Source organism: Mytilus californianus, unplaced genomic scaffold, assembly GCF_021869535.1.
Source record: "Mytilus californianus isolate M0D057914Y unplaced genomic scaffold, xbMytCali1.0.p SCAF_17, whole genome shotgun sequence".
In the NCBI taxonomy this organism is placed as follows: Eukaryota; Metazoa; Mollusca; class Bivalvia; order Mytilida; family Mytilidae; genus Mytilus; species Mytilus californianus.
In genome coordinates this window covers 844304-870538 of record NW_026262659.1, presented here as the reverse complement: position 1 = coordinate 870538, position 26235 = coordinate 844304, and the positions used below count along the sequence as shown (strand labels likewise).

At 32.0% G+C, this 26235-nt stretch overlaps 1 protein-coding gene across 1 annotated transcript in view; it reads left to right on the top strand.

Annotated features, from left to right (window-relative positions):
* Positions 1-16119, top strand: part of LOC127726441 (uncharacterized) — a 30467-nt gene extending 14348 nt beyond the window's left edge. Inside the window, exons 5-12 of the mRNA XM_052233818.1 lie at positions 4548-4769; positions 5046-5076; positions 5743-5828; positions 6491-6724; positions 8726-8956; positions 10321-10351; positions 11044-11721; positions 12664-16119. Coding sequence (XP_052089778.1) covers positions 4548-4769; positions 5046-5076; positions 5743-5828; positions 6491-6724; positions 8726-8956; positions 10321-10351; positions 11044-11721; positions 12664-12941 — 1791 coding nt within the window. The 3' untranslated portion in view covers positions 12942-16119. The remainder of the gene's footprint in view (positions 1-4547; positions 4770-5045; positions 5077-5742; positions 5829-6490; positions 6725-8725; positions 8957-10320; positions 10352-11043; positions 11722-12663) is intronic.
* Positions 16120-26235: the final 10116 nt, after the last annotated feature.

The following is a 26235-nucleotide window of genomic DNA, read 5'->3' as shown; positions in this document are numbered from 1 at the left end:
GTGCTATCCAGCACTTTGATTAAATTGTCTCACCCTTTGGAAAACGTCACTTAAATGTGACAAAGCATTTCATCGTTCCTGTTTAGGTTTTCCAGAGTCATCAATATCATGAATATAAGGTTGAGCTGTGGTCAAAGTTTGATTTTACATCAATAACTTTGTAAAACCTTCATGGAATTTTATAAAACTTGGATAGAAGATAATATCCAAAATAAAATTTAAGGTGGTACCTAACACTACAGGGAGATAACTCTGTAAAAATCAGCTAAACGTTTTAATTACGTTGTATTGTTAAGGAAATATTAAGCTTCTCAATGATCAAAATTAGTGTTTGTCAAACTGCTATATAACCAATGAAATTTTTCTGATAAAGTGGTTGGTTCAAATTTTTTGAAATTTTTATATTTTTGTCAAAGGGTCAAAGTAAACATTTTGTCAAAATTTTATGAAAATTAAACGAGCCAAATTAATATTAGTCAAGGTGTTGGGTACCACCTTAAACAATATATATATTGTTTTTATTTTTCTGTAATTAATTGAGAAATTAATTCATATTTTACAGCTATATAGATATAAGAAGATGTGGTATGAGTGCCAATGAGACAACTCTCCATCCAAGTCAAAATTTATAAAAGTAAACCATTATAGGTCACAGTACGGTCTTCAACACGGAGCCTTGGCTCACACCGCACAGCAAGCTATAAAGGGCCCCAAAAATTAGTGTAAAACCATTCAAACAGGAAAACCAGAGGTCTAATCTATATAAACACAATAAAAAGAGAAACACGTATATACTACATAAACAGACGACAACTACTGTACATCAGATTCCTGACTAAGGACAGGTGCAAACATTTGTAGCGGGATTAAATGTTTTAATACATTGAGATCTGCATGCATAGCAATATAATTATCTTACTCAGGATGTTGTTGAAATATTCATCTCACTCATTTTGTTGATCCTATTATGGATAAATAGCTCCAACTGGATGTCAAGCAGCCAATAAAAAATCATTACCATATAATGAAAACAACTATATCAAAAGATATTTAATATTTTTCATGGGCATTTTTTTGGAATACATACACATATTTTAATTGTATTCAACACATTTCATTTACCTAACTAACATAATTCCTCTTGCTAAACTGTATCTGATATGCTTCCTTAATATATACACATGTATGAATTTAAATGAAAATTCACGCAGTCAAAGCGTATTTGATAAAAATAATCAAAATTATACTAAACAAAAGCGAACCAAAAAGTTGGGTATGGTACAGACTGTACTACAGGCACAAATACATCAACTTATATGCATAAGAGCATGTTTATCCTCCTTTTTCTTTGAAGTAACCCAGTTATAACATGTACAAATATTCTAAATCGCACAATTTAAAAAAAAAAATTATACCGCTCGCTCCACTTGTAGAGCACCCGCCTCAACAAAACTCATTTTCAAGAAATAAATACAATCAAAAAAATTTCGCTCGCTCGCCCCATAATTTTTGGAGCTTTTGTCTGAAGAACTAAAATCAAATTGGTATGGCCTTATAATTTTTTTATATCTCGTAGCTAGTGCCCCTTTAAAGTCAGAAAAAAAGTTAAACACCCAATCTACACATTTACAACCTATTTGAAATATTACACATCTACCTTGCAAACTTTCCAGAAGTGCTATCCAGCACTTTGATTAAATTGTCTCACCCTTTGGAAAACGTCACTTAAATGTGACAAAGCATTTCATCGTTCCTGTTTAGGTTTTCCAGAGTCATCAATATCATGAATATAAGGTTGAGCTGTGGTCAAAGTTTGATTTTACATCAATAACTTTGTAAAACCTTCATGGAATTTTATAAAACTTGGATAGAAGATAATATCCAAAATAAAATTTAAGGTGGTACCTAACACTACAGGGAGATAACTCTGTAAAAATCAGCTAAACGTTTTAATTACGTTGTATTGTTAAGGAAATATTAAGCTTCTCAATGATCAAAATTAGTGTTTGTCAAACTGCTATATAACCAATGAAATTTTTCTGATAAAGTGGTTGGTTCAAATTTTTTGAAATTTTTATATTTTTGTCAAAGGGTCAAAGTAAACATTTTGTCAAAATTTTATGAAAATTAAACGAGCCAAATTAATATTAGTCAAGGTGTTGGGTACCACCTTAAACAATATATATATTGTTTTTATTTTTCTGTAATTTATTGAGAAATTAATTCATATTTTACAGCTATATAGATATAAGAAGATGTGGTATGAGTGCCAATGAGACAACTCTCCATCCAAGTCAAAATTTATAAAAGTAAACCATTATAGGTCACAGTACGGTCTTCAACACGGAGCCTTGGCTCACACCGCACAGCAAGCTATAAAGGGCCCCAAAAATTACTAGTGTAAAACCATTCAAACGGGAAAACCAGAGGTCTAATCTATATAAACACAATAAAAAGAGAAACACGTATATACTACATAAACAGACGACAACTACTGTACATCAGATTCCTGACTAAGGACAGGTGCACACATTTGTAGCGGGATTAAATGTTTTAATACATTGAGATCTGCATGCATAGCAATATAATTATCTTACTCAGGATGTTGTTGAAATATTCATCTCACTCATTTTGTTGATCCTATTATGGATAAATAGCTCCAACTGGATGTCAAGCAGCCAATAAAAAATCATTACCATATAATGAAAACAACTATATCAAAAGATATTTAATATTTTTCATGGGCATTTTTTTGGAATACATACACATATTTTAATTGTATTCAACACATTTCATTTACCTAACTAACATAATTCCTCTTGCTAAACTGTATCTGATATGCTTCCTTAATTTATACACATGTATGAATTTAAATGAAAATTCACGCAGTCAAAGCGTATTTGATAAAAATAATCAAAATTATACTAAACAAAAGCGAACCAAAAAGTTGGGTATGGTACAGACTGTACTACAGGCACAAATACATCAACTTATATGCATAAGAGCATGTTTATCCTCCTTTTTCTTTGAAGTAACCCAGTTATAACATGTACAAATATTCTAAATCGCACAATTTTAAAAAAAAATTATACCGCTCGCTCCACTTGTAGAGCACCCGCCTCAACAAAACTCATTTTCAAGAAATAAATACAATCAAAAAAATTTCGCTCGCTCGCCCCATAATTTTTGGAGCTTTTGTCCGAAGAACTAAAAATCAAATTGGTATGGCCTTATAATTTTTTTATATCTCGTAGCTAGTGCCCCTTTAAAGTCAGAAAAAAAGTTAAACACCCAATCTACACATTTACAACCTATTTGAAATATTACACATCTACCTTGCAAACTTTCCACAAGTGCTATCCAGCACTTTGATTAAATTGTCTCACCCTTTGGAAAACGTCACTTAAATGTGACAAAGCATTTCATCGTTCCTGTTTAGGTTTTCCAGAGTCATCAATATCATGAATATAAGGTTGAGCTGTGGTCAAAGTTTGATTTTACATCAATAACTTTGTAAAACCTTCATGGAATTTTATAAAACTTGGATAGAAGATAATATCCAAAATAAAATTTAAGGTGGTACCTAACACTACAGGGAGATAACTCTGTAAAAATCAGCTAAACGTTTTAATTACGTTGTATTGTTAAGGAAATATTAAGCTTCTCAATGATCAAAATTAGTGTTTGTCAAACTGCTATATAACCAATGAAATTTTTCTGATAAAGTGGTTGGTTCAAATTTTTTGAAATTTTTATATTTTTGTCAAAGGGTCAAAGTAAACATTTTGTCAAAATTTTATGAAAATTAAACGAGCCAAATTAATATTAGTCAAGGTGTTGGGTACCACCTTAAACAATATATATATTGTTTTTATTTTTCTGTAATTTATTGAGAAATTAATTCATATTTTACAGCTATATAGATATAAGAAGATGTGGTATGAGTGCCAATGAGACAACTCTGCATCCAAGTCAAAATTTATAAAAGTAAACCATTATAGGTCACAGTACGGTCTTCAACACGGAGCCTTGGCTCACACCGCACAGCAAGCTATAAAGGGCCCCAAAAATTACTAGTGTAAAACCATTCAAACGGGAAAACCAACGGTCTAATCTATATGAAAAACGAGAAACGAGAAACATTTAGATACAGATTGAAGATTTTCAGACATCAATAATATTGTCAAACTGTCATGATATTTTATGAAATTTGGATAGAAGCTTCTTTATGGTCATGATCAAAAGTATTCTGATCCACAGGTCCATGTGGACTGGACCCCCCATTTATAAATGTTTTAACTTATTTTCATTCCCTTATTTAATGTGTTCTTGCTCTTATCCATATGATATTACAATAGCAGTAGTTTATATCATGCATATAGAGGGGCTTAACCAGCTTTTACTTGTTTCTATTAAAAGACTATTTCAGGTAATTTAAATATCATCCAGATTTTCAGCTAGATACTACCACCCTTAGCACAAGCAAGGGGTTCAAAGGCTGGACAAAGTACTGCTCAAAGTATAAATCGAGTTTATATTTTTTATAGGCAATAACAACAGCTATGACAAATTGTTTAACCATGGCAGACCAGTATGGAGTTACTTCCCTTGCCTTTCCTCCATTTGGATCAGGATATCTCAACTACCCAGATGATGTATTGACAGATACCATGCTCCAGTCAGTGGTGGACTTTGAACAGTTATTTCATTCAACTTCTATCGAATCTATTGTTATAGTATGTCACAGAACACAGAATTCTGTATTTCGGGTAGGTTTATGCATGACAATTTGGAACGAATTATGTCATTTTAAGTGTCCACCACACATGTTTTGATCAGATCTACTGTTTAAATACAAAATTGACTTAATTCCCATATTACTTTTTTTTTTTTTTTTTTTGTATGAAATTTCTTATTTGAATTTATTAAAGGGTGCTTTAAGATGGAACTGTATTATCTTAGAAAATCTTGTAATGTTTGCGGCTAGACATTAAGCAATGATCAATCCATCAATAACCATGTGTATGAATTTATCTTATTTTCAGGCATTTGAAAGGAAAACAAGGGAATTATCAGGTAAGAAAGTGAGTTAAGATAAGAAATACTTATTTTCTTAAACAATTATGGAGAACCATTAACCTAGATCATGGCAGAGAGATTGAATACTCTTTCTAAGAAACTTTTTTGAAGAGCCCTTTGAACCTGACTAGTGCTTGTGTTATTTGTTTACAAATCAGAATTACACTCTATATGAATAGAGAAGTGTGGTATATGTCATTGAGACAGCAACCCAACGACGCAATTAGCATGATTAACAAAGACATCTAGAGGGCAATGATATACAGTCTTCAACAATAGATAAGTATCTACATAAAATGTCAGTGTCCAGAGTCTAAAAGTTGTAAATAAAAAAACAGAAAATAAAAAGATTGCTATTAACACCATTTCTCCAAATAACTAGAATCATTGAAATATGAAATAGGACAATCACAGACAAGGTTCCTGTTTTTGGGACAGGCATATTCTTTTCCATTATATGAGTATATGTTATAATAGTTTTCGTCCAGAAACATAGAAATTATTATAAAGTAAATGCAATGAACCCTAAAAGTAAAATGTTTAAAGAATTGTGATGCTAGAGTATTAAATTTTGGTATACAGAAACATTAATTTCATATTTAAGGGAGAGTTTGAGTCATTCTCCAATGTAACTTTATACAATGATAAACTATCCAATTACAGGTGCTATATCTCAGGGAGGCAGCCATTCCTGTAAATGTGGTAACATTAATGTTATAATACAGAAAGGGACTATTACTAAACAAAGGGTAAGAAATTTCTGTAAATGTGTGAGTATTAAATGTTACAAGAGGAAAAGAAATACAGTTTTAAAGTACAGATCAGTTCTCAGATTCTACGTGCCTTTCAATAGTATAACCTGTGTCAGAATTTTATGTTTATCTTCTCACAAAAAACTAGGTCACTTTTACCTAGGTTTCATTTAACCATTTCTAGAAGTAAACTGGTATTCAAATCCAGTTCTCAGAGAATAAATGACCAACAAATACACCAAATTATTTGAGCCTTCCAATAAAATAGATCACTGAGACCTAAATAAGTAATATATATTTATATAGATGTATATACGGGGAACTAACTTACAGCTACAGAAAGAATAGGTCACTTAGACCTACAGTAATATTGAAGTATTTTAGGATTTTAAGGGAATTTAACATCCTCCTCACAAAAGATAGGTCACTCAGAACCTACATCTCATGTTTCCTTTACTTATGATGAGTTTAGCATTTCTTACATGGACCTATGAACACTATGATATAGACGGGAAATAGTTTGTTTCAAATTTTAGTTTTGGTATTCTGATTGCTGCTTTGACAAATAACTTTAATGACATGACTCATTAAAACAACTTGCAAAATTGTGTGATTCTCACAAAATTTATTGTTGGATTATCATGATTATTGTTTTGTAGTGTGATGTGCTGGTGATAACAGCATCCAAAGATTTAAAGTTAAAGTATGGAATGTTGTCTAAGTCAGTACTAGATGCTGCAGGACCAGACATACAGACTGCTTGTGATAATAACTATCCCTCTGGTGTGGACTATAGAGAAGTGGCAGCTACCCGTGCATACAAACTTCATTGTAGATTTGTATACTTTGGTTCTTTACCTGACTGGAAAAATACCTCAGATAATCCACAACAGGTTTGTAAAATACCTTATATAATTCAGGACAAAAATACTTCAGATAATCCACAACAGGTACGTAAAATACCTTATATAATTCAGGACAAAAATACCTCAGATAATCCACAACAGGTTGGTAAAATACCTGATATAATTCAGGACAAAAATACCTCAGATAATCCACAACAGGTAAGTAAAATACCTTATATAATTCAGGACAAAAGTACCTCAGATAGTCCACAACAGGTTGGTAAAATATCCTTTATAATTCAGGACAAAAATACCTCAGATAATCCACAACATGTTGGTAAAATATCCTTTATAATTCAGGACAAAAATACCTCAGATAATCCACAACAGATTTGTAAAATACCTTATATAATTCAGGACAAAAATACCTCAGATAATCCACAACTGGTTGGTAAAATACCTTATATAATTCAGGACAAAAATACCTCAGATAATCCACAACAGGTTGGTAAAATATCCTTTATAATTCAGGACAAAAATACCTCAGATAATCCACAACAGGTTGGTAAAATGTCCTTTATAATTCAGGACAAAAATACCTCAGATAATTCACAACAGGTGGGTAAAATACCCTTTATAATTCAGGACAAAAATACCTCAGATAATCCACAACAGGTAGGTAAAATATCCTTTATAATTCAGGACAAAAATCCTGCAGATTATCCAACAGGTCGGTAAATAATCCAGGACATAAAACATAAATCATCTTTGATCATTTTCATCTGTATTACTACTGTAATTTATAATGCAATTTTATGTTACAACTTTTTTCATTGTCTCAAGTTTTCCATCAAATTGACATGTCTTTGGCTGTAATTTTGAATTGCTGGAAATCACAAATGTTTGATGAATACAATATAATCTAAAATAAATCATAATCTACCTCAATGTGATCTTATCCAAATCTGAAGTATAAAAGTCATGATTTAAACTTTGGTTTGAAAGTTTTCATTTGTATCATGTCATGTATTGCCATGATATTTATGCGCCAAAATCATTCATGAAGCTTCTCAGAATTTTATTTTATCTTAAATATACATTATTTAAACCTCTAATGTAAAATTTCTATTTTGAATGCAGTAGAAAAGGAATAACAGTACTACAGTTGAAGAGTTGCTACCTTCAATTGGGATTTGACAATTGCTAATATGCAGTGCAAGTAAAACTGCATTTGGGACCTTAAAATCGCCAATGACGGCAGCAACTCTTTAACTTAAGTACTGTTATTCCTAAAATATGATATTTCAGTACTGTTTGTTTACTTTGTTTAGTGTATATATCCCTTTGATAGTTACTATAATATATAAGCTTTCTGTTTAATATAAACATAAGAAGATGTGATATGATTGCCAATGAGACAACTTTCTACCAAAGTTCAAATGAAGTAGATATTTGTTGGATTACTTTGTTCAGTGGACTGTATATGTCACTTTTATTGTACAAAACAGATTTGTTGATATTATTTGGGAAGTGTGAACTCATTCACACTTTTGATAGACTCTGGACAATTAAGGGCCTGAAATATTGTTTAGACATCCCTATAATGATAATAACTGTATGTTTTGCCTTTTAGATGTCTTTTTGGTTATTTTTGTTGTTGGGTTGCTGTTTCAATTGTTGTATACCCACATATCCTGATATTTATATGTGGAAACAATTCAGATCAACCAAAATGAAAACTGAAGACCTTATTTGATGTAATTTACATTTTAAAACATAAATATTTACCAGAGATGTTGCAGAAACTAATGCATACAAAGATGAAATTTAGATTTGGTTAATACTTTCTTTCAATATCCCTGTCTTTGAAAATTATTTGGGACAGTTCTGGATAAATATTTATGACTTGTAACATATATATGGTACAGTCGAAATTATAACTCCTGTAAATCCTATGGTCCAGAAAGGTCTTCAGAGCAGAAAGTAAAAAACAAAGCATTGTTTAATCTTTGTAAGAGTACCCTTAACATAGGTTCTGCATTGTTTTAGGTTCTGACAGATTTTATCACCAACTGTCTGGAGAAGGCACATAGCCATGACACCAAGTATATTGCCTTCCCCACCCTGGGGACAGGAGCTCTAAAGTACCCACCTGATGTCATGGCCAAAACTATGGAGAGTTGTATTAGAAAGTTTGATCTGAAACACAGTGACACAAAGTTACAACATATCTACATCGTTGTCTTTGACCAAAGTAAAGACTGTATGGTTGTGGAAAATGTAAGTATAATTAAATTAACTGCTTCTGTGGTCTCATAGAAGTGTGCTTGAATCAAGTGCGTGAGGTCAATGATTCCATCCCTGGCTAGATAAAACCAGAGAATTGAAAATTGGTATTTGCTGCTTCTCCCCATAGAATGCAGCATTTGCATCTTTTTTTTTATGTCTAATTGACATTTCCTTAATATTAATTACTTAATGATACTTATACATACCCATTTACAGATGTTTATCCAGGATTTTGAAATAAAAAAGGGAGGGGAGCCTTATAACATGTCAACGTTAGGAATGATACTTGTAAAAAGTCTTTGCATTTACCATATTTGTTGCTCCATAAGGGAGAGGTCAAAATCTATCTCTATAGCAGATTTCCAACCTTAACCATGTCAGTCATTAATTTCAAATAACTGACATAAATTTCTCCTAAATTTCAATGTATCAATTTTTTCTTACGATTAAAAAAAAACATATTCTTTTTAAAATTTCATACAACTTGAATAAAATACTGTAAACCAGGAAATTTTCACGCCGTCTTTATTTTGTGATTTATTAAAACAATCTAAATTCTCGCTGTTTTGAAATCGCAATTTCCATGTGACTTATATAAATATTTTCATAAATGATTTAGAATGTGAACAGCTTTACATGATCTTACATGTATCGTAAATCAAGTGATAATACCAATCAGAAATCATTTGTTTTGGGTTCATTAATGTTAAAGGAGATTAAAAGTTGTGTCATGTTTGCCTTTAAAAACACACATACACAATAAACAGTAAAGAAGACCTAACTAAGAGTGAATTAAAATAAAATGCTGTCCGGATTAATGCTGATTAATCTATCTTTTGATCTATTTAATCTTTGTAGAAGATTCAACGAGGTAGTACTTTTAAAACTGATTGACAGGTGTCATTTACATATTTGTAACAAGTGTTGTTTACATAACAATATCCGTAATGTCCATAATGTCCTCTTGCTTGAGATGTCTTCCATTTTAATAAGGTTAACTTGAGTTGAAGTCATGATTTCTAACATTGCTTTTCATTTAGAAATAGTTATGATATGAGGCATAGATTTGTCGTCTGTAAAATCGATGTTATACAGTGGTCCTGTACATATCCTATTCATATACGCACATGTATGGTCTTCATCTTATGAATAGAGTTTCTTTGAAATTTCCGCGGTCGTTTTATTTTCGCGTTTAAATTCTTACCACGAAAATAGTGAACATAAAACTGCCGCGAAAATTTTCCTGTTTACAGTATGCATTTTATTAAGAAGCTTACTGTTTTTGGCCTAACTACATATTTAAAGTATCAAGACTTGATTTTACTTTGTATTACTGTATTCTTTTTCTCTTATAGGCTTTGCTTAAGGAATTTCAAGTCACAAGAGGTGAGAATGCAATCTAATAGATTTATTCATTACCTTTGTTTGATGTTTATTGATGTGTGAGGGATTAATACAGAACCACATTAGTATAAGAATAGAGGTGCTGATAGTCTCAAGTGAAGGATTGCCTCCCTTTGAAAGCTAGACAATGATAATGACTAATTATAAAAAAATCAAAATCTGATGTTTTGAGTAAAAGTTGAATAATATTAACATGTTAGGAATAAAACATATACGAAGAAGAATGAAAGTTTCAACTATTTGTCAGAATCAGTTGTATTTTGAAATATATATGACAGTTTTTGTAGATAGAGTAGGACTGTTGTTTTCTATTTATAACAACTTCTAGTTATGTAAAGTGCTATTGAATCCCAAGTAGCAAACATAAACAATCCATGACATGAATGGTGATCTCGATGCAATAAAAATGAGGGAAATTTGCCTAATGTAACATTATTCACAGCTTATATACTTGAATTGCTTTCATCAGAAACACGTACTGGAGAAAAAATTTCGTAAAGACAGTTACCTTAAACATTTGGGGCCATATGAAGGGGGCATACTAAGACAAAGTTTTCAAAGGTGAGCTTTGTTGTATTTATGAATTGAATTATGGTAACTTTTTTATCTAAATTATGCAATTTTCAATCATTATGTTTTTGTCCTAAACTCACTTATTTTAACCATCATTTTAGGTCTGACGTTAAAGATGCCGTCAGCCCCACCTCCACCAGTGGAGCCTTCTGCCCCACCTGAATCCCCAGCTCCTGGAACACCAGCTTTCTTTCTGTGGATGTATAATTACCAGGACAAGCCTCCTAGTTACTGGTCCATATTTGGTCCAGCTAAGTCCCTGAAGGAATGGAACTCTCAGACCAAGAGAGAACGTTATAAACTGGCTAAAGTGACGAGACAGATAGAGACAGCTGTCAGTAAAATTGTAGAAGAGACTTGGATACCAAAATTTGTTGGGAAAGGTCGTGATGGTGCTGGCTTGGAAGACTTGAATTATACGAATATTAAGGTGACCAAAGTTGAAAGGATTGAAAATACAGAACTTTTTGAAAAGTATGTGCAAATGAGAGGGAAACTATTCCACAAAGCTGGAGTACTAGAGACACCTTTTGATCAGTTAGGAGATCTTCCTAGTGGGGTTAGAAAAAGGAAAGTTTTTACGACTGTAAAAGCTGATAAAAGTGTTTTTACTGATGTTTATCCTGAGATAAATGAGCATTATCTGTTCCATGGTACACAGGAAGATAGAATTCCTACAATCGCCACACAGGGATTTGACATCAGACTGACTGACAAGGCCATGTTTGGAGCAGCTGTCTATGCATCAGAAAGTTCAACAAAGGCAGATCAGTATGCAGGTATAATGTAATATAAATTCTTTTAAATTGTTCACTGCAAAAATTATTTTGTATATATAATTCAAGTCGTTATTGTCCCCTGTACATCGCTTCACAGGGGGACATAGAAATACTTGGCCTCTATCCATCTGTCTGGTCTTGTTAACGATCTCACATTATATGCAGATTTTTATGAATTTATGTCATAGATTTATATCAGCAATGTCTTAGACAAATACGAAAATCAGTGCTGATCAGTTATTTCTAAAAGTGTTATGCCCCTTGGAAATATTAATTATATTGGAAAAATTTGGAAATTACATTAAATTTACTATGAAGCATTCATTTGTCAAGATATTTATCAACAGTTTTAAAGAAAAAGAAAAAAAGTGTATTTTTTAGTTAATTTGCTCTTGAACCTTGGATAGAAAAAATATGTGCAAGAAGGGGACATTGGAACTTTGTTTTTTTTATTTTCACAACCTTTTTCAGGGAAAATGCATAATAGTTACAACTGAATAGAATTAAATATTTTATTTATATTAAACTTCAGATTACCTTTTTTGTATTTAACTTGTATATATTATAATATGCATATATATTTAAATCTAATCTGTCACATATTATTTACATCCATAACTATTTACATGGTAAGGGGCAGATCCAATGTTAAGTAAAGGGTTGGACATAAGTGTATGTAATGGTAAAATCGCATTCTCTGCAGGGGGTGAATTTTTTGTTGTTGACAATTTTATGCCAAAAACTGATGTATTTTTTGTAAAACAGAATTGAGCAGGGACTTTTATCTTACCTGGATAGTTTTCATTATGGTACATGTATGTAAAGGTTATATAACATTTTTGTTAATTGTTACATCATAGAGTCAGGTATTCTCTGTTTGATAAATAATAGTATCTTTATTCTAAAGTTTGTGGGATAATCTTTTATCCTATTATTTTGTAGATAAAAAAAGTGAAAGGGACAAATCTAAGCCAAAGAAGATGATTCTGTTAAGAATGGCTCTTGGAGAAATCTTTGTGACTGAAACAGAAAAAAAATTTGCTCGCCCCCCATGTAAATCTTGTGAGAGAGACAAATGTACCGATTCTTCCCATAATTCCTCAGGACATGGATCTTATGACTCTGTTGTTGTTGATGGGTCGTGGAATTTCCGTGAGTTTCTTGCTTTTGATGCAGCACAGTGTTATCCTGAGTATGTGATAACTTACCAGCGAGTGTAATGATGAAGTATATGTGATAGATCTAAATGTGCCATTACTATTGAAATGTGATCTTGTTGATTATTTGAAATTAAGCTTTATTGAAAGTTTTTGTATAATATTGTGTCAGTTTGAAATAATAGTATCTTTTTGCCCAACAAATAAACAATTTAAAAACAAATCAGTGTAAAATAGGTAATTCTTATCAAAATGTTTAGATTTTTGTTATTAGACATATTTGAATTGTTATATACTGTAAATTCAGAGATTATTGCGTGCATTTATTATTGCGATTTTGTCATTTTAGACTAAAATACGATTCTAATTTTTGCAATATTGAGAACAATCCTGTTTAATTCATATAAGTTAAAAATGCGAGTTTAAATTATTGCCATTATAACCCTGTCGCATTTTTCGCAATAATAAAAACATGGCAATAATTTCTGAATTTACAGTAGTTGTGGGCAACCTGTGGCATAGAGTTTATCATGGTAATATATAATATCTGATCAAACTTAATATTCCCACTTGATTTCCTTGTAACCAATGCAAGTTTTATGCCCCTGCTGCAGCTGACAGGCATTAAGTTTTACCCTTTTTCGTCTGTACATCCGTATCTCCGTCGTTTTGTCCCAAAATTATTTTCCTCTCTGTAGTTTGTCTCAACCAAATGTTATGAAACTTATACACAATGCTTATTACCAACATACACATAAAGTTGGTATTTGAGTGGTATATAAATATGAATAGTAAGATTGCAGAAACTGCAAATTTTCAATTTTTCAATTTATAAAGGAATATTACTCGAGAACAGTGAAAGTGACTCCACCTTAATTCAAACTTGATCTTTGTTTGGTTGTAATAAGCATGTAAGGATTTGAGAGTCTACAATATCCAATAGTATTCTACATATTGTATTATTAGTTGTTATCGATTTAGCCTTAGTTATATAAAGAAATTATGAATTTTATTAACCATTCGTGGTTTAAAATTGTTTGTTATGTTATGTGTTATATATTATATATTCCAGATTTATAAACAACAGTATTGATTTTATAAATTTTGAAATATATAGTAGCTATAACCATTTAATACACTGTCTGGATCCTCCATTTTGGTATAAAATAGTTTAAGTTAATATTGATATAATATCTAAATACATAGTATAATTATCTCCCTCGTTTGATAACCTGTTGTCATCCTTGTTGCCAAGGTTAAGTCAGTATGAACTATTTTTGTGGGGTTCTTGTATCCTATATATTTTTCTCAAATACCTCACATTTTTACACAGTGACAGGCCCTTCATTCACTGGAAAAAACATGAAATTGTGGAGTTATAAAAATTGTGATGACTCAACTTGAAAAAAACATTTGGCTCTTTTACCAATTTTGTAATAAAAGGGGATTTCCATCCATGGCTATATTCATTTTTGGAATAACCCCTGTTATTTTATATTAACTGTTTTCAGCACCCATTTTTATTGTATTAAATTATCAAGTGTTCTAATCAATGCCTACTTAAGTCTATATTTATATTGAGATTACATTGGAATGTTTTGTTTCTGTATTTGTAATTTGTGTTATGAAGTGTCCTTGAATATTTGCAGCATTCAAAGTTGTATCCTATATCAGAAGTAATAGAGCAGGACAACTCAAATGATTAATGAAGGTGCTTAACTTAAATGTGTGTGTTTATTTTTATTATCTTTTCATTCCATGCACATGTATATAAATTTAATGACATTGTCCATTATATGTGAGAGACTTGACAAGTCCAACGATGGATGAACTTTTACAACTTTTCTTCTGAATTAATTTTTTTTAAAAGTTCTATATATTTTTTCTCAAACAGTGAGATTTAGTTATATTGTTTCTCACAGTGTGAAGGTGTTAGAGACACCAATTTGTTAAAAGATTGTGTGATAAGGTCAGTTTAAGGAGAACCACTTATGATAAGTCGATGATATTTGGTATGCTGCGTTGTATTAGCCTTGGCACATCTAGTTGAGATTATTTGATTTTGCCTCCTAAGTCATGGTCTATTGACTTTGAAAACTGTTGCATGGTTGACAAATTAAAGTATTGCTATTTAGATTTCATCATTTGCTTTTTACTCTTGGAAAAACCTTTGTGACAGACGAGATATGTATCTCTGTCAATAGTTTATTTGAAACACTTTTTCTTATATCTGTTGTTGTGATCAGTCTATACTTCGTGGTCAAATGACTCTGGCAAAGTTTTTATGCACATTTAGTTACTCATGTAAATTTTGCATATATATGGTATTTAGTGAGGGATAACCAATCAAAACCATGTATTTCACATTTCTTCAAGATAACTTATGTCAGTTATGACACTGAAGGATTATTTTTGTATTTAAACTGGAAAGATGTTCATTCATGTGAAACTAAATAATTTTGATTAGACTTTGTCATAGATTTATATTATATCATTTTTATTATAGACTGAATGATTTGTGGCATTAAAACTTGATTGTGAGATGCATAATTATAGTTAATTTGATCAGTGGAATTAGGGGTCAAACTTTGTGATCTTTTTTTTTCTAGATATTGCTGTTTTGAAAACTATACTACCGTCATGATAATTTTTTATGTATAGATACCATGACACAAATGTACAGTGGTCTGCTCTTTGGTCGGGTTGTTGTCTCTTTGACATATTTTCCATTTCCATTCTCAATTTTATTTCCAATTTTTATATGTATCTTCTTAGAAAGTCGATGTTAATATAATTTGATGAAAAGTAGAATAAAGACAACACATTTTTATGATTTTAACCAAATCACTAATGGTCCTGAACATTCAAAAAATATTTGTCAGTGGACTAATAAACGACAATCAATCAATCAACCAACACATACCTCTGTGAGTGAAAGGGTTCTCATCAAGGCTTCTCAAAAACATTTCAAGTTATGTTTCAAAAATATTAATGATAATTTAAAGGTTTGTTTTCAATTTGTTTCGAATAATTTACATGAGTATATATGAGAAATAATCAGTTGAATATATGTATTTAAGATAATATAAATATATTATGTGTCAAAGTTTTCAGGTTAATTATACTTTTTTTCTATTTTCATAAATATTTTGTTAATAAGCATGATGGAAATAAAATCTGTGATATTTGAATAATGTCTTACAATTGTTAAGAAACAATAAATTTGCATCATAGATACTGAGTACTCTTTTCTCTTAAAGAAGGAATATTATTGGTTAATTGTGTTCAGTGGACTTATTTAATAACTTGAACAAAATTTAGGTTTAACTTATCAGATTTGTAAACATTTGGTTCATTAGTGTTTCTCGTTTCTCTTTTTTTTCATATTAGATTAGACTGTTGGTTTTCCTGTTTGAATGGTTTTGCACTAGTCGTTTTTGGGGGCCCTTTATAGCTTGCTGTTCCGTGTGAGCCAAGGCTCTGTGTTGTACTTTGACCTATAATGGTTTACTTTTCATATTGCATGCCATCAATAAAAATGACAACGATATGGTTCAGTAAATTTAACGACTATATTACACAAACCAGTATGATAGTCATACAACAATAGGGTATGGACTTTTCTCACAGTTTAAGGCAGTTCGGTTGACTATAATTTCTTACATCCGCTTCATTTGAACTTTGGAGGATAGATGTATTATTGGCAATCATATCACATCTCCTTATTTTTATAAAAAAAAAGGAGATGTGGTGTGATTGCCCATGAATCAACTCTTCACAAGAGACCAAATGACACAAACATTAACAACTATAGGTCACCACACAGCCTTCAACAATGAGCAAAGCCCTTATCGTAGAGTCAGCTTTAAAAGACCCTGAATTAAAAAATGAAAACAATTCAAACGAGAAAACTAATGGCCTAATTTATGTGCATAACAATGAATGAAAAAAAATATGTAACACAGCAACAAACAAAAACCACTGAATTAAAGGCTCCTGACTTGGGACAGGCACATACATACAGAATGCAGCGGTGTTAAACGTGTTAGCGGGATCCCAACCATCCCCTTAACCTGTGACAGTGGTGTAACAGTACAACATAAGAACGAACTATACAATTCAGTTGAAAAAGGCTTATCTCATCAGATGGATACAAATAAAAATACATCTAAGATAAATACAGAGTGAACATGGACAGGTACTTGTACAACCCAACAGCAAAAAGACTCTAAATACAGATCTGAGAGTACAGTTACTGACAGCTAGTTTAAAGCCACTAGCAACTAATCAAACACATCATGCATCTAAGACTAAATTATCAATCAGGACACATCCAACATCCAATGGATTTAGTGTAAAGACGTCATAAACAGATGGAGAAAACATGATCTTGTGGAATTAATGCCAACAGACAGGTATCGACAGATTGAAGATCCAATGATGTGCATATAGTATGTATATAACAATAGTATTTAGTTTGCTTTTAATTTACTGATGAAAAAGTCAATACTAATACCAACAAAAACAATATTCAAAGATCTAATTACAGTGTTGAAATGGTAGACTTTGAATAAGTTTATTTAAAGATCAAAGATAAAAACGTTAGAAGAATGATGCAAATATTTTAATATCTAACTTACTTTTTTGTGGGTTTTTATATGACTAAAAATATATATATATGTGTGTTTTATTTATGATTTTATTGTGGAGCATGCGACTTTGTCGCAAAAAGCTCGACATAGGGATAGTGATTCGGCGGCGGCGGCGTTAGCTAACTTCTTAAAAGCTTTATATTTCAGAAGGTGGAAGACCTGAATGCTTCATACTTTGTATGTAGATGCCTCATGTCATGAAGTTTCCGCCTGTTACTTGTCCATTGCCCTTGACCTCATTTTCATGGTTCAGTGACTACTTGAAAAAAAGATAAGATTTTTTGTAATGTTAATTTCTCTCTTATAATGAGTAATAGGATAACTATATTTGGTATGTGAGTACCTTGCAAGGTCCTCATGCCCGTCAGGCAGTTTTCACTTGACCTCAACCTCATTTCATGGATCAGTGAACAAGGTTAAATTTTGGTGGTCAAGTCCATAATTCAGATACTATAAGCAATAGGTCGAGTATTTTCGGTGTATGGAAGGACTGTAAGGTGTACATGTCCAACCGGCAGGTGTCATCTGACCTTGACCTCATTTTCATGGTTCAGTGGTTATAGTTAAGTTTTTGTGTTTTGGTCTGTTTTTCTTATACTGTATGCAATAGGTCTACTATATTTGGTGTATGGAATGATTATAAGGTGTACATGTCTAGCTAGCAGGTGTCATCTGACCTTGACCTCATTTTCAAGGTTCAGTGGTCAAAGCTAAGTTTTTGAGTTTTGGTCTTCTTTTCTAATACTTTATGCAATAGGTCAACTATATTTGATGTATGGAAATATTTTATGATGTACATGCGAGTCTTGCAGGTTTTATTTGATCTTGACCTCATTTTTTTGGTTCATTGCTCAGTGTAAAGTTTTTGTGTTTTGGTCTGTTTTTCTTTAACTAAAAGCAGTCGGTCAACTATATTTTTTGTATGGAAGAATTGTAAGCTGTACATGTCTGCCTGGCATGGTTCATCTGACCTTTACCTCATTTTCATGGTTCATTGGTCAATGTTTAGTTTTCTTGATTAAGTCTGTTTCTTAGAAACTATAAGCAATAGGTCAACTATATTTAGTGTATTGAATGATTGTAAGGTGTATCTGTATTTCTTGTTTGGTTTATATGACCTTGACCTTATTTTCTTGGATAATGTTAAGTTTATGGGATAGTTGTAGTAAATCTTTATATTTAGGACGATCAGCATAATATCAATGATTTGTAAAGAAGGCGAGACATCTCTGTGCACTGTTGTACTTTGAATGTTTCTTTCCAGGATATTCACTGTATTTTATTCAAAACTTTACTTGTACATAAATGTAGTGTTTTTAATGTTTATATATCAGTATGAGAAACAAAAAGATGTGGTATAATTGCCAATTTATGTTCAAAACAATAAACGACAAACAAACAACCAACAAGATGACAAATTTTCCTAAAACAGAAACGTACGAATCAAGTTGCTCTCAGGATTACATCACAGGTAAAAAATTATGCTGGAGTTTCTTATTGACATAACACATGTCTGTAGAAGATAATGAAAATATTCTGGCCTAACAAAATCTCCAACAAAGACCTACATGAGAATACCAAAACCAAGGACATGGAGACTTTGCTGATACAAAAGAGATGGAGATGGCTTGGTCATGTTTTACGCAAACCATCTGAAGACATGACCAAGGTAGCCCTTATTATTTATTACTTTGGGGTACCAAACGGTCTATTTTGTTAATAGTGAACAAAAAAGTAAAACATGCTACACAGAGGAACACGTGATCATTATGCTTGAGTTTCTTATTGAAAAAAAATTTGTTGAATTTGGAGGTAGACTTTTTTCAACAAATTGTCGGCATTCCTATGGGAACGAACTGTGCGCCTCTCTTGCCGACCTCTTCTTATTTTCATGTGAGTCGGAGTTCCCTCAAACATTTGTAAAAAACAAGACCTAAGAAGCCAGATAAAATAATTTCACATTCAGATATATTAATGATGGTTTTTTTTCTGTTAAAAAGCCAAACTTTTCTGACTGTGTTCAATTAATATATCCACAAGAATTAGAATTTAAAGAAACAGACACGGATTCCCCTGCGTCATTTTTATACTTTGAATTTGACATGAGCTGTCATTTCAGTACTAGAATCTATGACAAATGAAACAATTTTAATTTTGAAATTATCGATTTCCCCCACCTTAGTAGCAATATGTCAACATCACCTGCATATTGGATATTCATTTCCCAAAATCATTCGGTATTCAAGAGCTTGCAGCTGCTTCAGACTTTGTAAAACGTCACCAGTGTCTGAGCAGAAAGTTGATGAACTAAGGGTACATTATATTTCGAAGATGACAGTGGCTATTTAATTTAAAATAGCAAATTTGCAGGCTCTGATAAAAATGTCTTGATTCAAGTCGGCAAAATCGCCTATTTCGTTTGAAAATGGTTATTTTCCCGGCACCAGCTATATAGTGAATTTGTTATTTTGCCGTATCTTTGTGAAGGGCGAAATTTAATATTTACTTTTAAAAAGTAATATGAAAATGTGCACTGTCACGGCAACATAAAAGAATCAAATAAATTACTGATATACCAGTAGTTAAATAAAAAAAACAACTAACAATATTTGAGATACAGCGATGAGTGCAAGGTATTCATTGGGCAAGATTCTCGGGTCAGTGTCTGGAGAAAGTTCGGAGAAGAGTGTTCTGCTCTTTATGAGCCCTTAGATTAGGAATAAAGATATTTGAAGGTTGACGGTTGAATGTATTTGCCCTCCGTCTCAGCGTAAGTAGAGTTTAATTATCTGGGCATGTATTACTTACAAAGGCGTTGGAACTATAATTGTTGTTGAAAGGGACATAAATGCCTTAAAATACATTGACATTATTGACAACAACGTGTGGCCAGTGTTTGTTCGTCATTTTCCCAATAATGACTACGTTTTTCAAGATGACAATGCCTCCACTTATGTCCATCGAGCCCGGTCCGTTCAAGATTTCCTGACTTGGTACAGGCATTTTCTTATGTAGACAATGGTGGATTAAATCTGGTTTTATAGCTAGCTAAACCTCTCTCGTGTATGACAGTCGCATAAAATTCCTTTATATTGACAAGGATGTGTGAACAAAACAAATAATAGGTAAAAATGTCAAAATAGGGGTACAACAGTCAACATTGTGTAATATTCTTAACCACTATAAAACAAACAAATATGTAACAAAGAAGCACAAAGGGGCATATAGACAAAGCACACATGCTAAAATGAAAGACAAAAATACAAAAATTTACCATCGCACAATAACACAATGAAGGGACCCACGTCAAATGGATATTACAAAAAATATACTGTAAACAGTCAAAGTATTATTCAAAAAGATAAATAAAAGAATACTATAACATGTATGACGAGGTTACTACCCGTGGTCACGAATGCTTGTCAAATATTCAAATTCGCGCGTATGTTGGTCGCCCGTCTGATGTGTTATGTTGGCTTTTGTCTTTTTTTTAATGAACTATTAAAACGAAACAAAACAATTATCCTACAAATTCCCTGAATTAATTCAGAGAATCTACAAAAAAAAATATTAATCATTTCAGGAATTTTGTCAAATCCATAGTGGGTGACTCGGTAAAAACCTGGAGATATGTACCATGTATCCGCTTTTCTGGTACAAATTTGGTAGAGCGCGGTGGCTATGTCAACATGTTTTTATAAGAAAAGGGGTATTTTATTTGTTTTTATCAAATTTTAATCAGGGATATGTTACTGTGTTTATCCAAATTTTAATTGGGAATGTTTTTAGGTTTTTCTCCAAATTTTAATTGGGAATGTTTTTAGGTTTTTCTCCAAATTTTAATTGGGGATGTATTTAACTTTTCATCCAAATTTTAAATGGGAATGTTTTTAATTTTTATCCTTATTTTAAAGACTTATTTCATTTTTTTTTAACTGGGTCAGGGTATTTTATATGGCTGTATAAGTCATGCTTTAGTCAAATCAGAGACTTTAAAGTTGGTACTTCGAAAGGAAGAGACAAGTGTGTCACTGCGGCCATTTGTTTCGATGAACTAGCACATTAAAGTCCTGATAACCCTCAGGCCAGCTGGCTAGTACATTAGCAGACAGGTGCTTTTGTACCATTTGGCAATTTTAAAATTTTTCAAGGATAATTTCTTTATATGAAATTTACATCACACATTTTGGCTTATTGTTACTTTATAACTTTCTTGGTCTTAATGCTTCTTTCTGTATTTTTGTTTTCAAGTTTATTATTTTGATGTCAAATTTATTATTCATTCTCATCATATGGACATTATATGTAATGCTTGAAAAAATGCTTCTTTCTGTTTTTTTGTTGTCAAGTTTATTATTTATTCTCATCATATGGGTATTATATATAATGCATGAAAAAATGTAAGGGATTATACAAAATGCCTGAAAATATCAAAGATATGAAACATACACAAAAATAGAACGACTTGAATAATCAAATATACCAGTTTATTTTATTATTGACAAGCATGCCGAAAAGTATATGATCTTTGGGAAGAACTCAATAGATGGATATATTCAAAAGTCGAAATTGAACTTACACTTAACTTAGACAGTCTTATTTGAGATATTAGGAAAAAAAAAGGAAAACAACTACACAAGAAACCTCATGATTTTATTAACCAAATATTAAATATACAGAACAATAATGCAAAGCGGACAAGTAAATATTGTAGTTTTAAAAAATTGTCTTAAAGAAAATTTATTTACTGAAAAATAATATTCTATAACTAGAGTCTCCAAGGAACCTGTGTCGCTCACCTATCCATTCAAAGGTTCTTCAGAAGAAGACATTTCCATTTTCAATTTTATTGGTTACATATTTCCCCATAGTGTTATATGTTAAACTAAGGTCCTTTTGGTGGCCATCTTGAACAGTTAATCGGCTTCAAAGTAGCAACACTTCATCATCACCTCATTATGCCATTTTTGGTTTCATTCCATTCATTGCTGCTCTAGAAGAAGAAATCGTATGTATTTCCCATGTTCTTATGTTAAACTAAGTCCCCGCTGGCGGTCATTATGGATGGTTGATCGCCTACAACGTTACAACACTTTGTCAGCTCCTCATTAGGAACACTCATGCATGTTTGGCTTCATTCCTTTCAGTGGTTCTCTTAAAGAAGACTATATTTCCTTTAGGGTCCTATGTTAAACTAAGTCCCTCTCTGGTGGCCATCTTGGATGATGGACCAGCTACAAAGTAGCAACACTTGATCAGCACCTCATAAGGAATATTCATGCAATGTTTGGTTTCCTTCCATTCATTGGTTCTCTAGAAGAAGTTCTAAATGGAAAAAATTAACGACGGACGCCAATTGATGAGAAAAGCTCACTTGGCCTTTAAGGTCAGGTGAGCAAAAATAAAGAATTGCAAAGAGCGAAATACTACTGGAACCCCTGTATCTTCCCGATCCAGGCTGCAAATGTTTGGGTATTTTTACCATTAGTATTTAATTATTTTTTCAATGATAATAACTAATATGATTCAATGTCACGGCATAACGAAAAACGTAAAAGTGTAGATGCATTCTGGGTAACTTTCATTATTATCGAGTTATCAATCTCTGTAATTTTTCTTGAAATGTTCCATCTAACACTTGAACGTCTAGACTGTGTAATAGATTTTTTAGTTTAAATTGTTCAGGATGTTGCATACTATAAAATAAGTCGACAAAATGAAAAATATATTACTTCATACAGATTTCACAAACCACTGTGAATGCGATGTATTTTTCTATTTTTTTGTCGATATGTTTATCTGCAAGTAAGTTTATATATTTTCTATGATAGATTTATAATGCATACCAAATGTTTGTCGTTGTCTATTAATTAATGTATTATGGCGTATATGTATTATGAAATCTTCTCTTATTAAAAAAATGTTAACTATCTTAAGACGTTCTGACTTTTAACTATTTGTTTGCTGTAATTCAATATTAGCATTACCTATGTTACCCTGTCCCATATACTGAAACATATCTAGGCCGATACTAGAGCTATTGCTGTTTACTGACATGCTATTTACTGCTCGCGAGGCTTTTTATATTTATTTCACTTCCCTGGATATACCTATATAAATGGGTTGGTGGTAACTGAATTTATGTAGGTACGTGATGAATTTATTTGGAGATCAATATTGTAACATTTTAAAGCAAAACTAAAGTATTATGTCCTTATGCTAATGGATTTCGACATTAAGAGGGAAATCAAACCAGAAAGATTTTCTCTGAACTTAAAATAAAAATTGTAACTGTTTAAAAAAAATGCAGAATATTAAGGGGATCCATAAAACGATGTTTGCAAGTGTAATTTTATTTCTTGCCATCAATTTTTAATTGTCAACCCTTCATATTTCAGTGTTGGTTACATCAAGTGATGCAGCTAGTCTCAGCTATAATTACTTCGATGAGATAGCACAGACCTACTGCGCAAGTCATGGCGTAGGTAACTGGGTGTTTGCAATAAGAAGAAACTGTATTGGGAAAGCCCCAAGATGTACCATTTTGTGTCGCAGAGCAAAGAAGAGTATTCTAAAAGCAATCAATGACGAACGAGATAGGTATTTTATTTTAATGTTTCTGCAATGTAGTTTGTTTTATACACTGTTGTGCTCTCTGTATGGAAATTTGAGTACTAATGATATCGTTTTTGAAAGAACTACCAGTTTCTGAGAAAAAATACATAAACTCCAAAGTAAATTCAAAAAGATGTGAAAACTGACAAATTCAAAAGTTAAAATGCATAAACTCCAAAGTAAATTCAAAAAGATGTAAAAACTGACAAATTCAAAAGTTATCAACCTACAGAAATGCTATCTCTCTATTCAAATACTTAATTTTCTCCCAAAAGGTTATTTTTGTTAACTTGACCGTAGCGCTTAGTATTCATTGGTAAGAAAAGCTGTTGATCCACGTGGACTATACTTTGAAAAACTTCTTTTCCTTTAGTGTAGCGTGTTTCGATGCAATCCAGATTCGAAAGCAGCATGCACGTCTTCAAGTTGACAGTTCTAATGCCCAACCCGATGCTGGAAAAGTGAATATGATAACTTACGGATATGGAAACAAAGGATGTAGTTGGAAGCGTAATCACTGTGGGCCAAATTATTGCTGCTGTAAAGCTTTCTGAGAAAACCATTGATAATAGTCATAATCAAATATGCGTTTTTCCATTGTTAATCTAATTTTTTTTAATATTTTTTCCTATTATATAAGATGTGGTATGAGTGCCAATGAGACAACTCTCCATCCAAGTCACAATTTGTAAAAGAAATCTATTATAGCTCAAAGTACGGTCTTCAACACGGAGCCTTGGCTCAACCGAACAGTAAGCTATAAACGGCCCCAAAAATTAGTGTAAAACCATTCAAACGGGAAAACCAACGGTCTGATATATATAAAAAACGAAAAACGAGAAACACTTATGAACCACATCAACAAGCGACAACTGCTGAACATCAGATTCCTGACTTAGGACAGGTGCAGTGGGTTTAAACGTTGGAATAGGTATCAACCTTAACCCTAACCCGAAACAATAGTGTAACATCATAAAATAGAAAGACACACTATGAAATATCAATTGAAATGGCTTAACCCAATCAAAGGACATACTAACACAAGTGAACATACAATGACTGTTTGTTTTGAATCCGGTGCAGCAATCCGGTGCAGCAAATCGGTGCAGCAACCCGGTCAGGAATATGACAGTTGTTCATTCGTTTGATGTGTTTTATCATTTGATTTTGCCATTTGATTTGGGACTTTCCGTTTATAATTTTCCTCGGAGGTCGTTATTTTTTGTTATTTTCCTTTTTATTTTATTTTTTCACACATTGTTGTCAATAAAATGGAATTTTAGAAGTGAGAGATTTAGTTTGTTATAAAACCATGTTTAATCCATCATTTTCTTCAGAGGAAAATGTATGTACCAAGTCAGGATTATAACAGTTGTTGTCCATTTGTTTGGGCTTTTGAGCTTTTGATTTTGATATTTGATTAGGGACTTTCCGTTTATAATTTTCCTCGGAGTACGTTATTTTTTGTTATTTTACTTTTTAGATATTTGGTTGGAAAATTCGAATATTGACCTCTTATTTACCATTGTTAAGTTTCCATTTATGTAACGTCAGCTTTCTTTTCGTTACTTTATTTCATACAAACGGCTGCATTATACCCGTTTTAAACGCTAATTTTTTATACGTCCAAGATTATGAAGAACCCGTTAGTTATCAGAATAGTAAACATTGTACTAGTCTGATTTGAAGACAGAAAATCAATCAATCTTCCTAAACTCTTTTCCGGTTTCGTTTTGCTAAATGTGTAATTTGCTGCACCGGGTTTTGAGGACCGATTGTTTGTACATATTTGATTCAATCATGTTGTATATCTTCTTTCGACTGACTTGTGGATTTTGTTTTGGTCTCCTCTTATCTTCTCCCTGTAAAAACTCATCAAAACTACCATGTTTATAATTTTGAACACCAAACACGCTTGGATTACACAATACTCATCAATGACGCTCAAATATAAGAAGTTGAAGGCCAAATCATGCACTAAGTTGAAGAGTTATTGCGAGCCAATACTTTGTTTCGGGTGTCACTCGCTAGTCTTGGTTTTTTTATGAATTAAAAGTAATAAGTCGAATTGTATTATCTGTAATACTTGT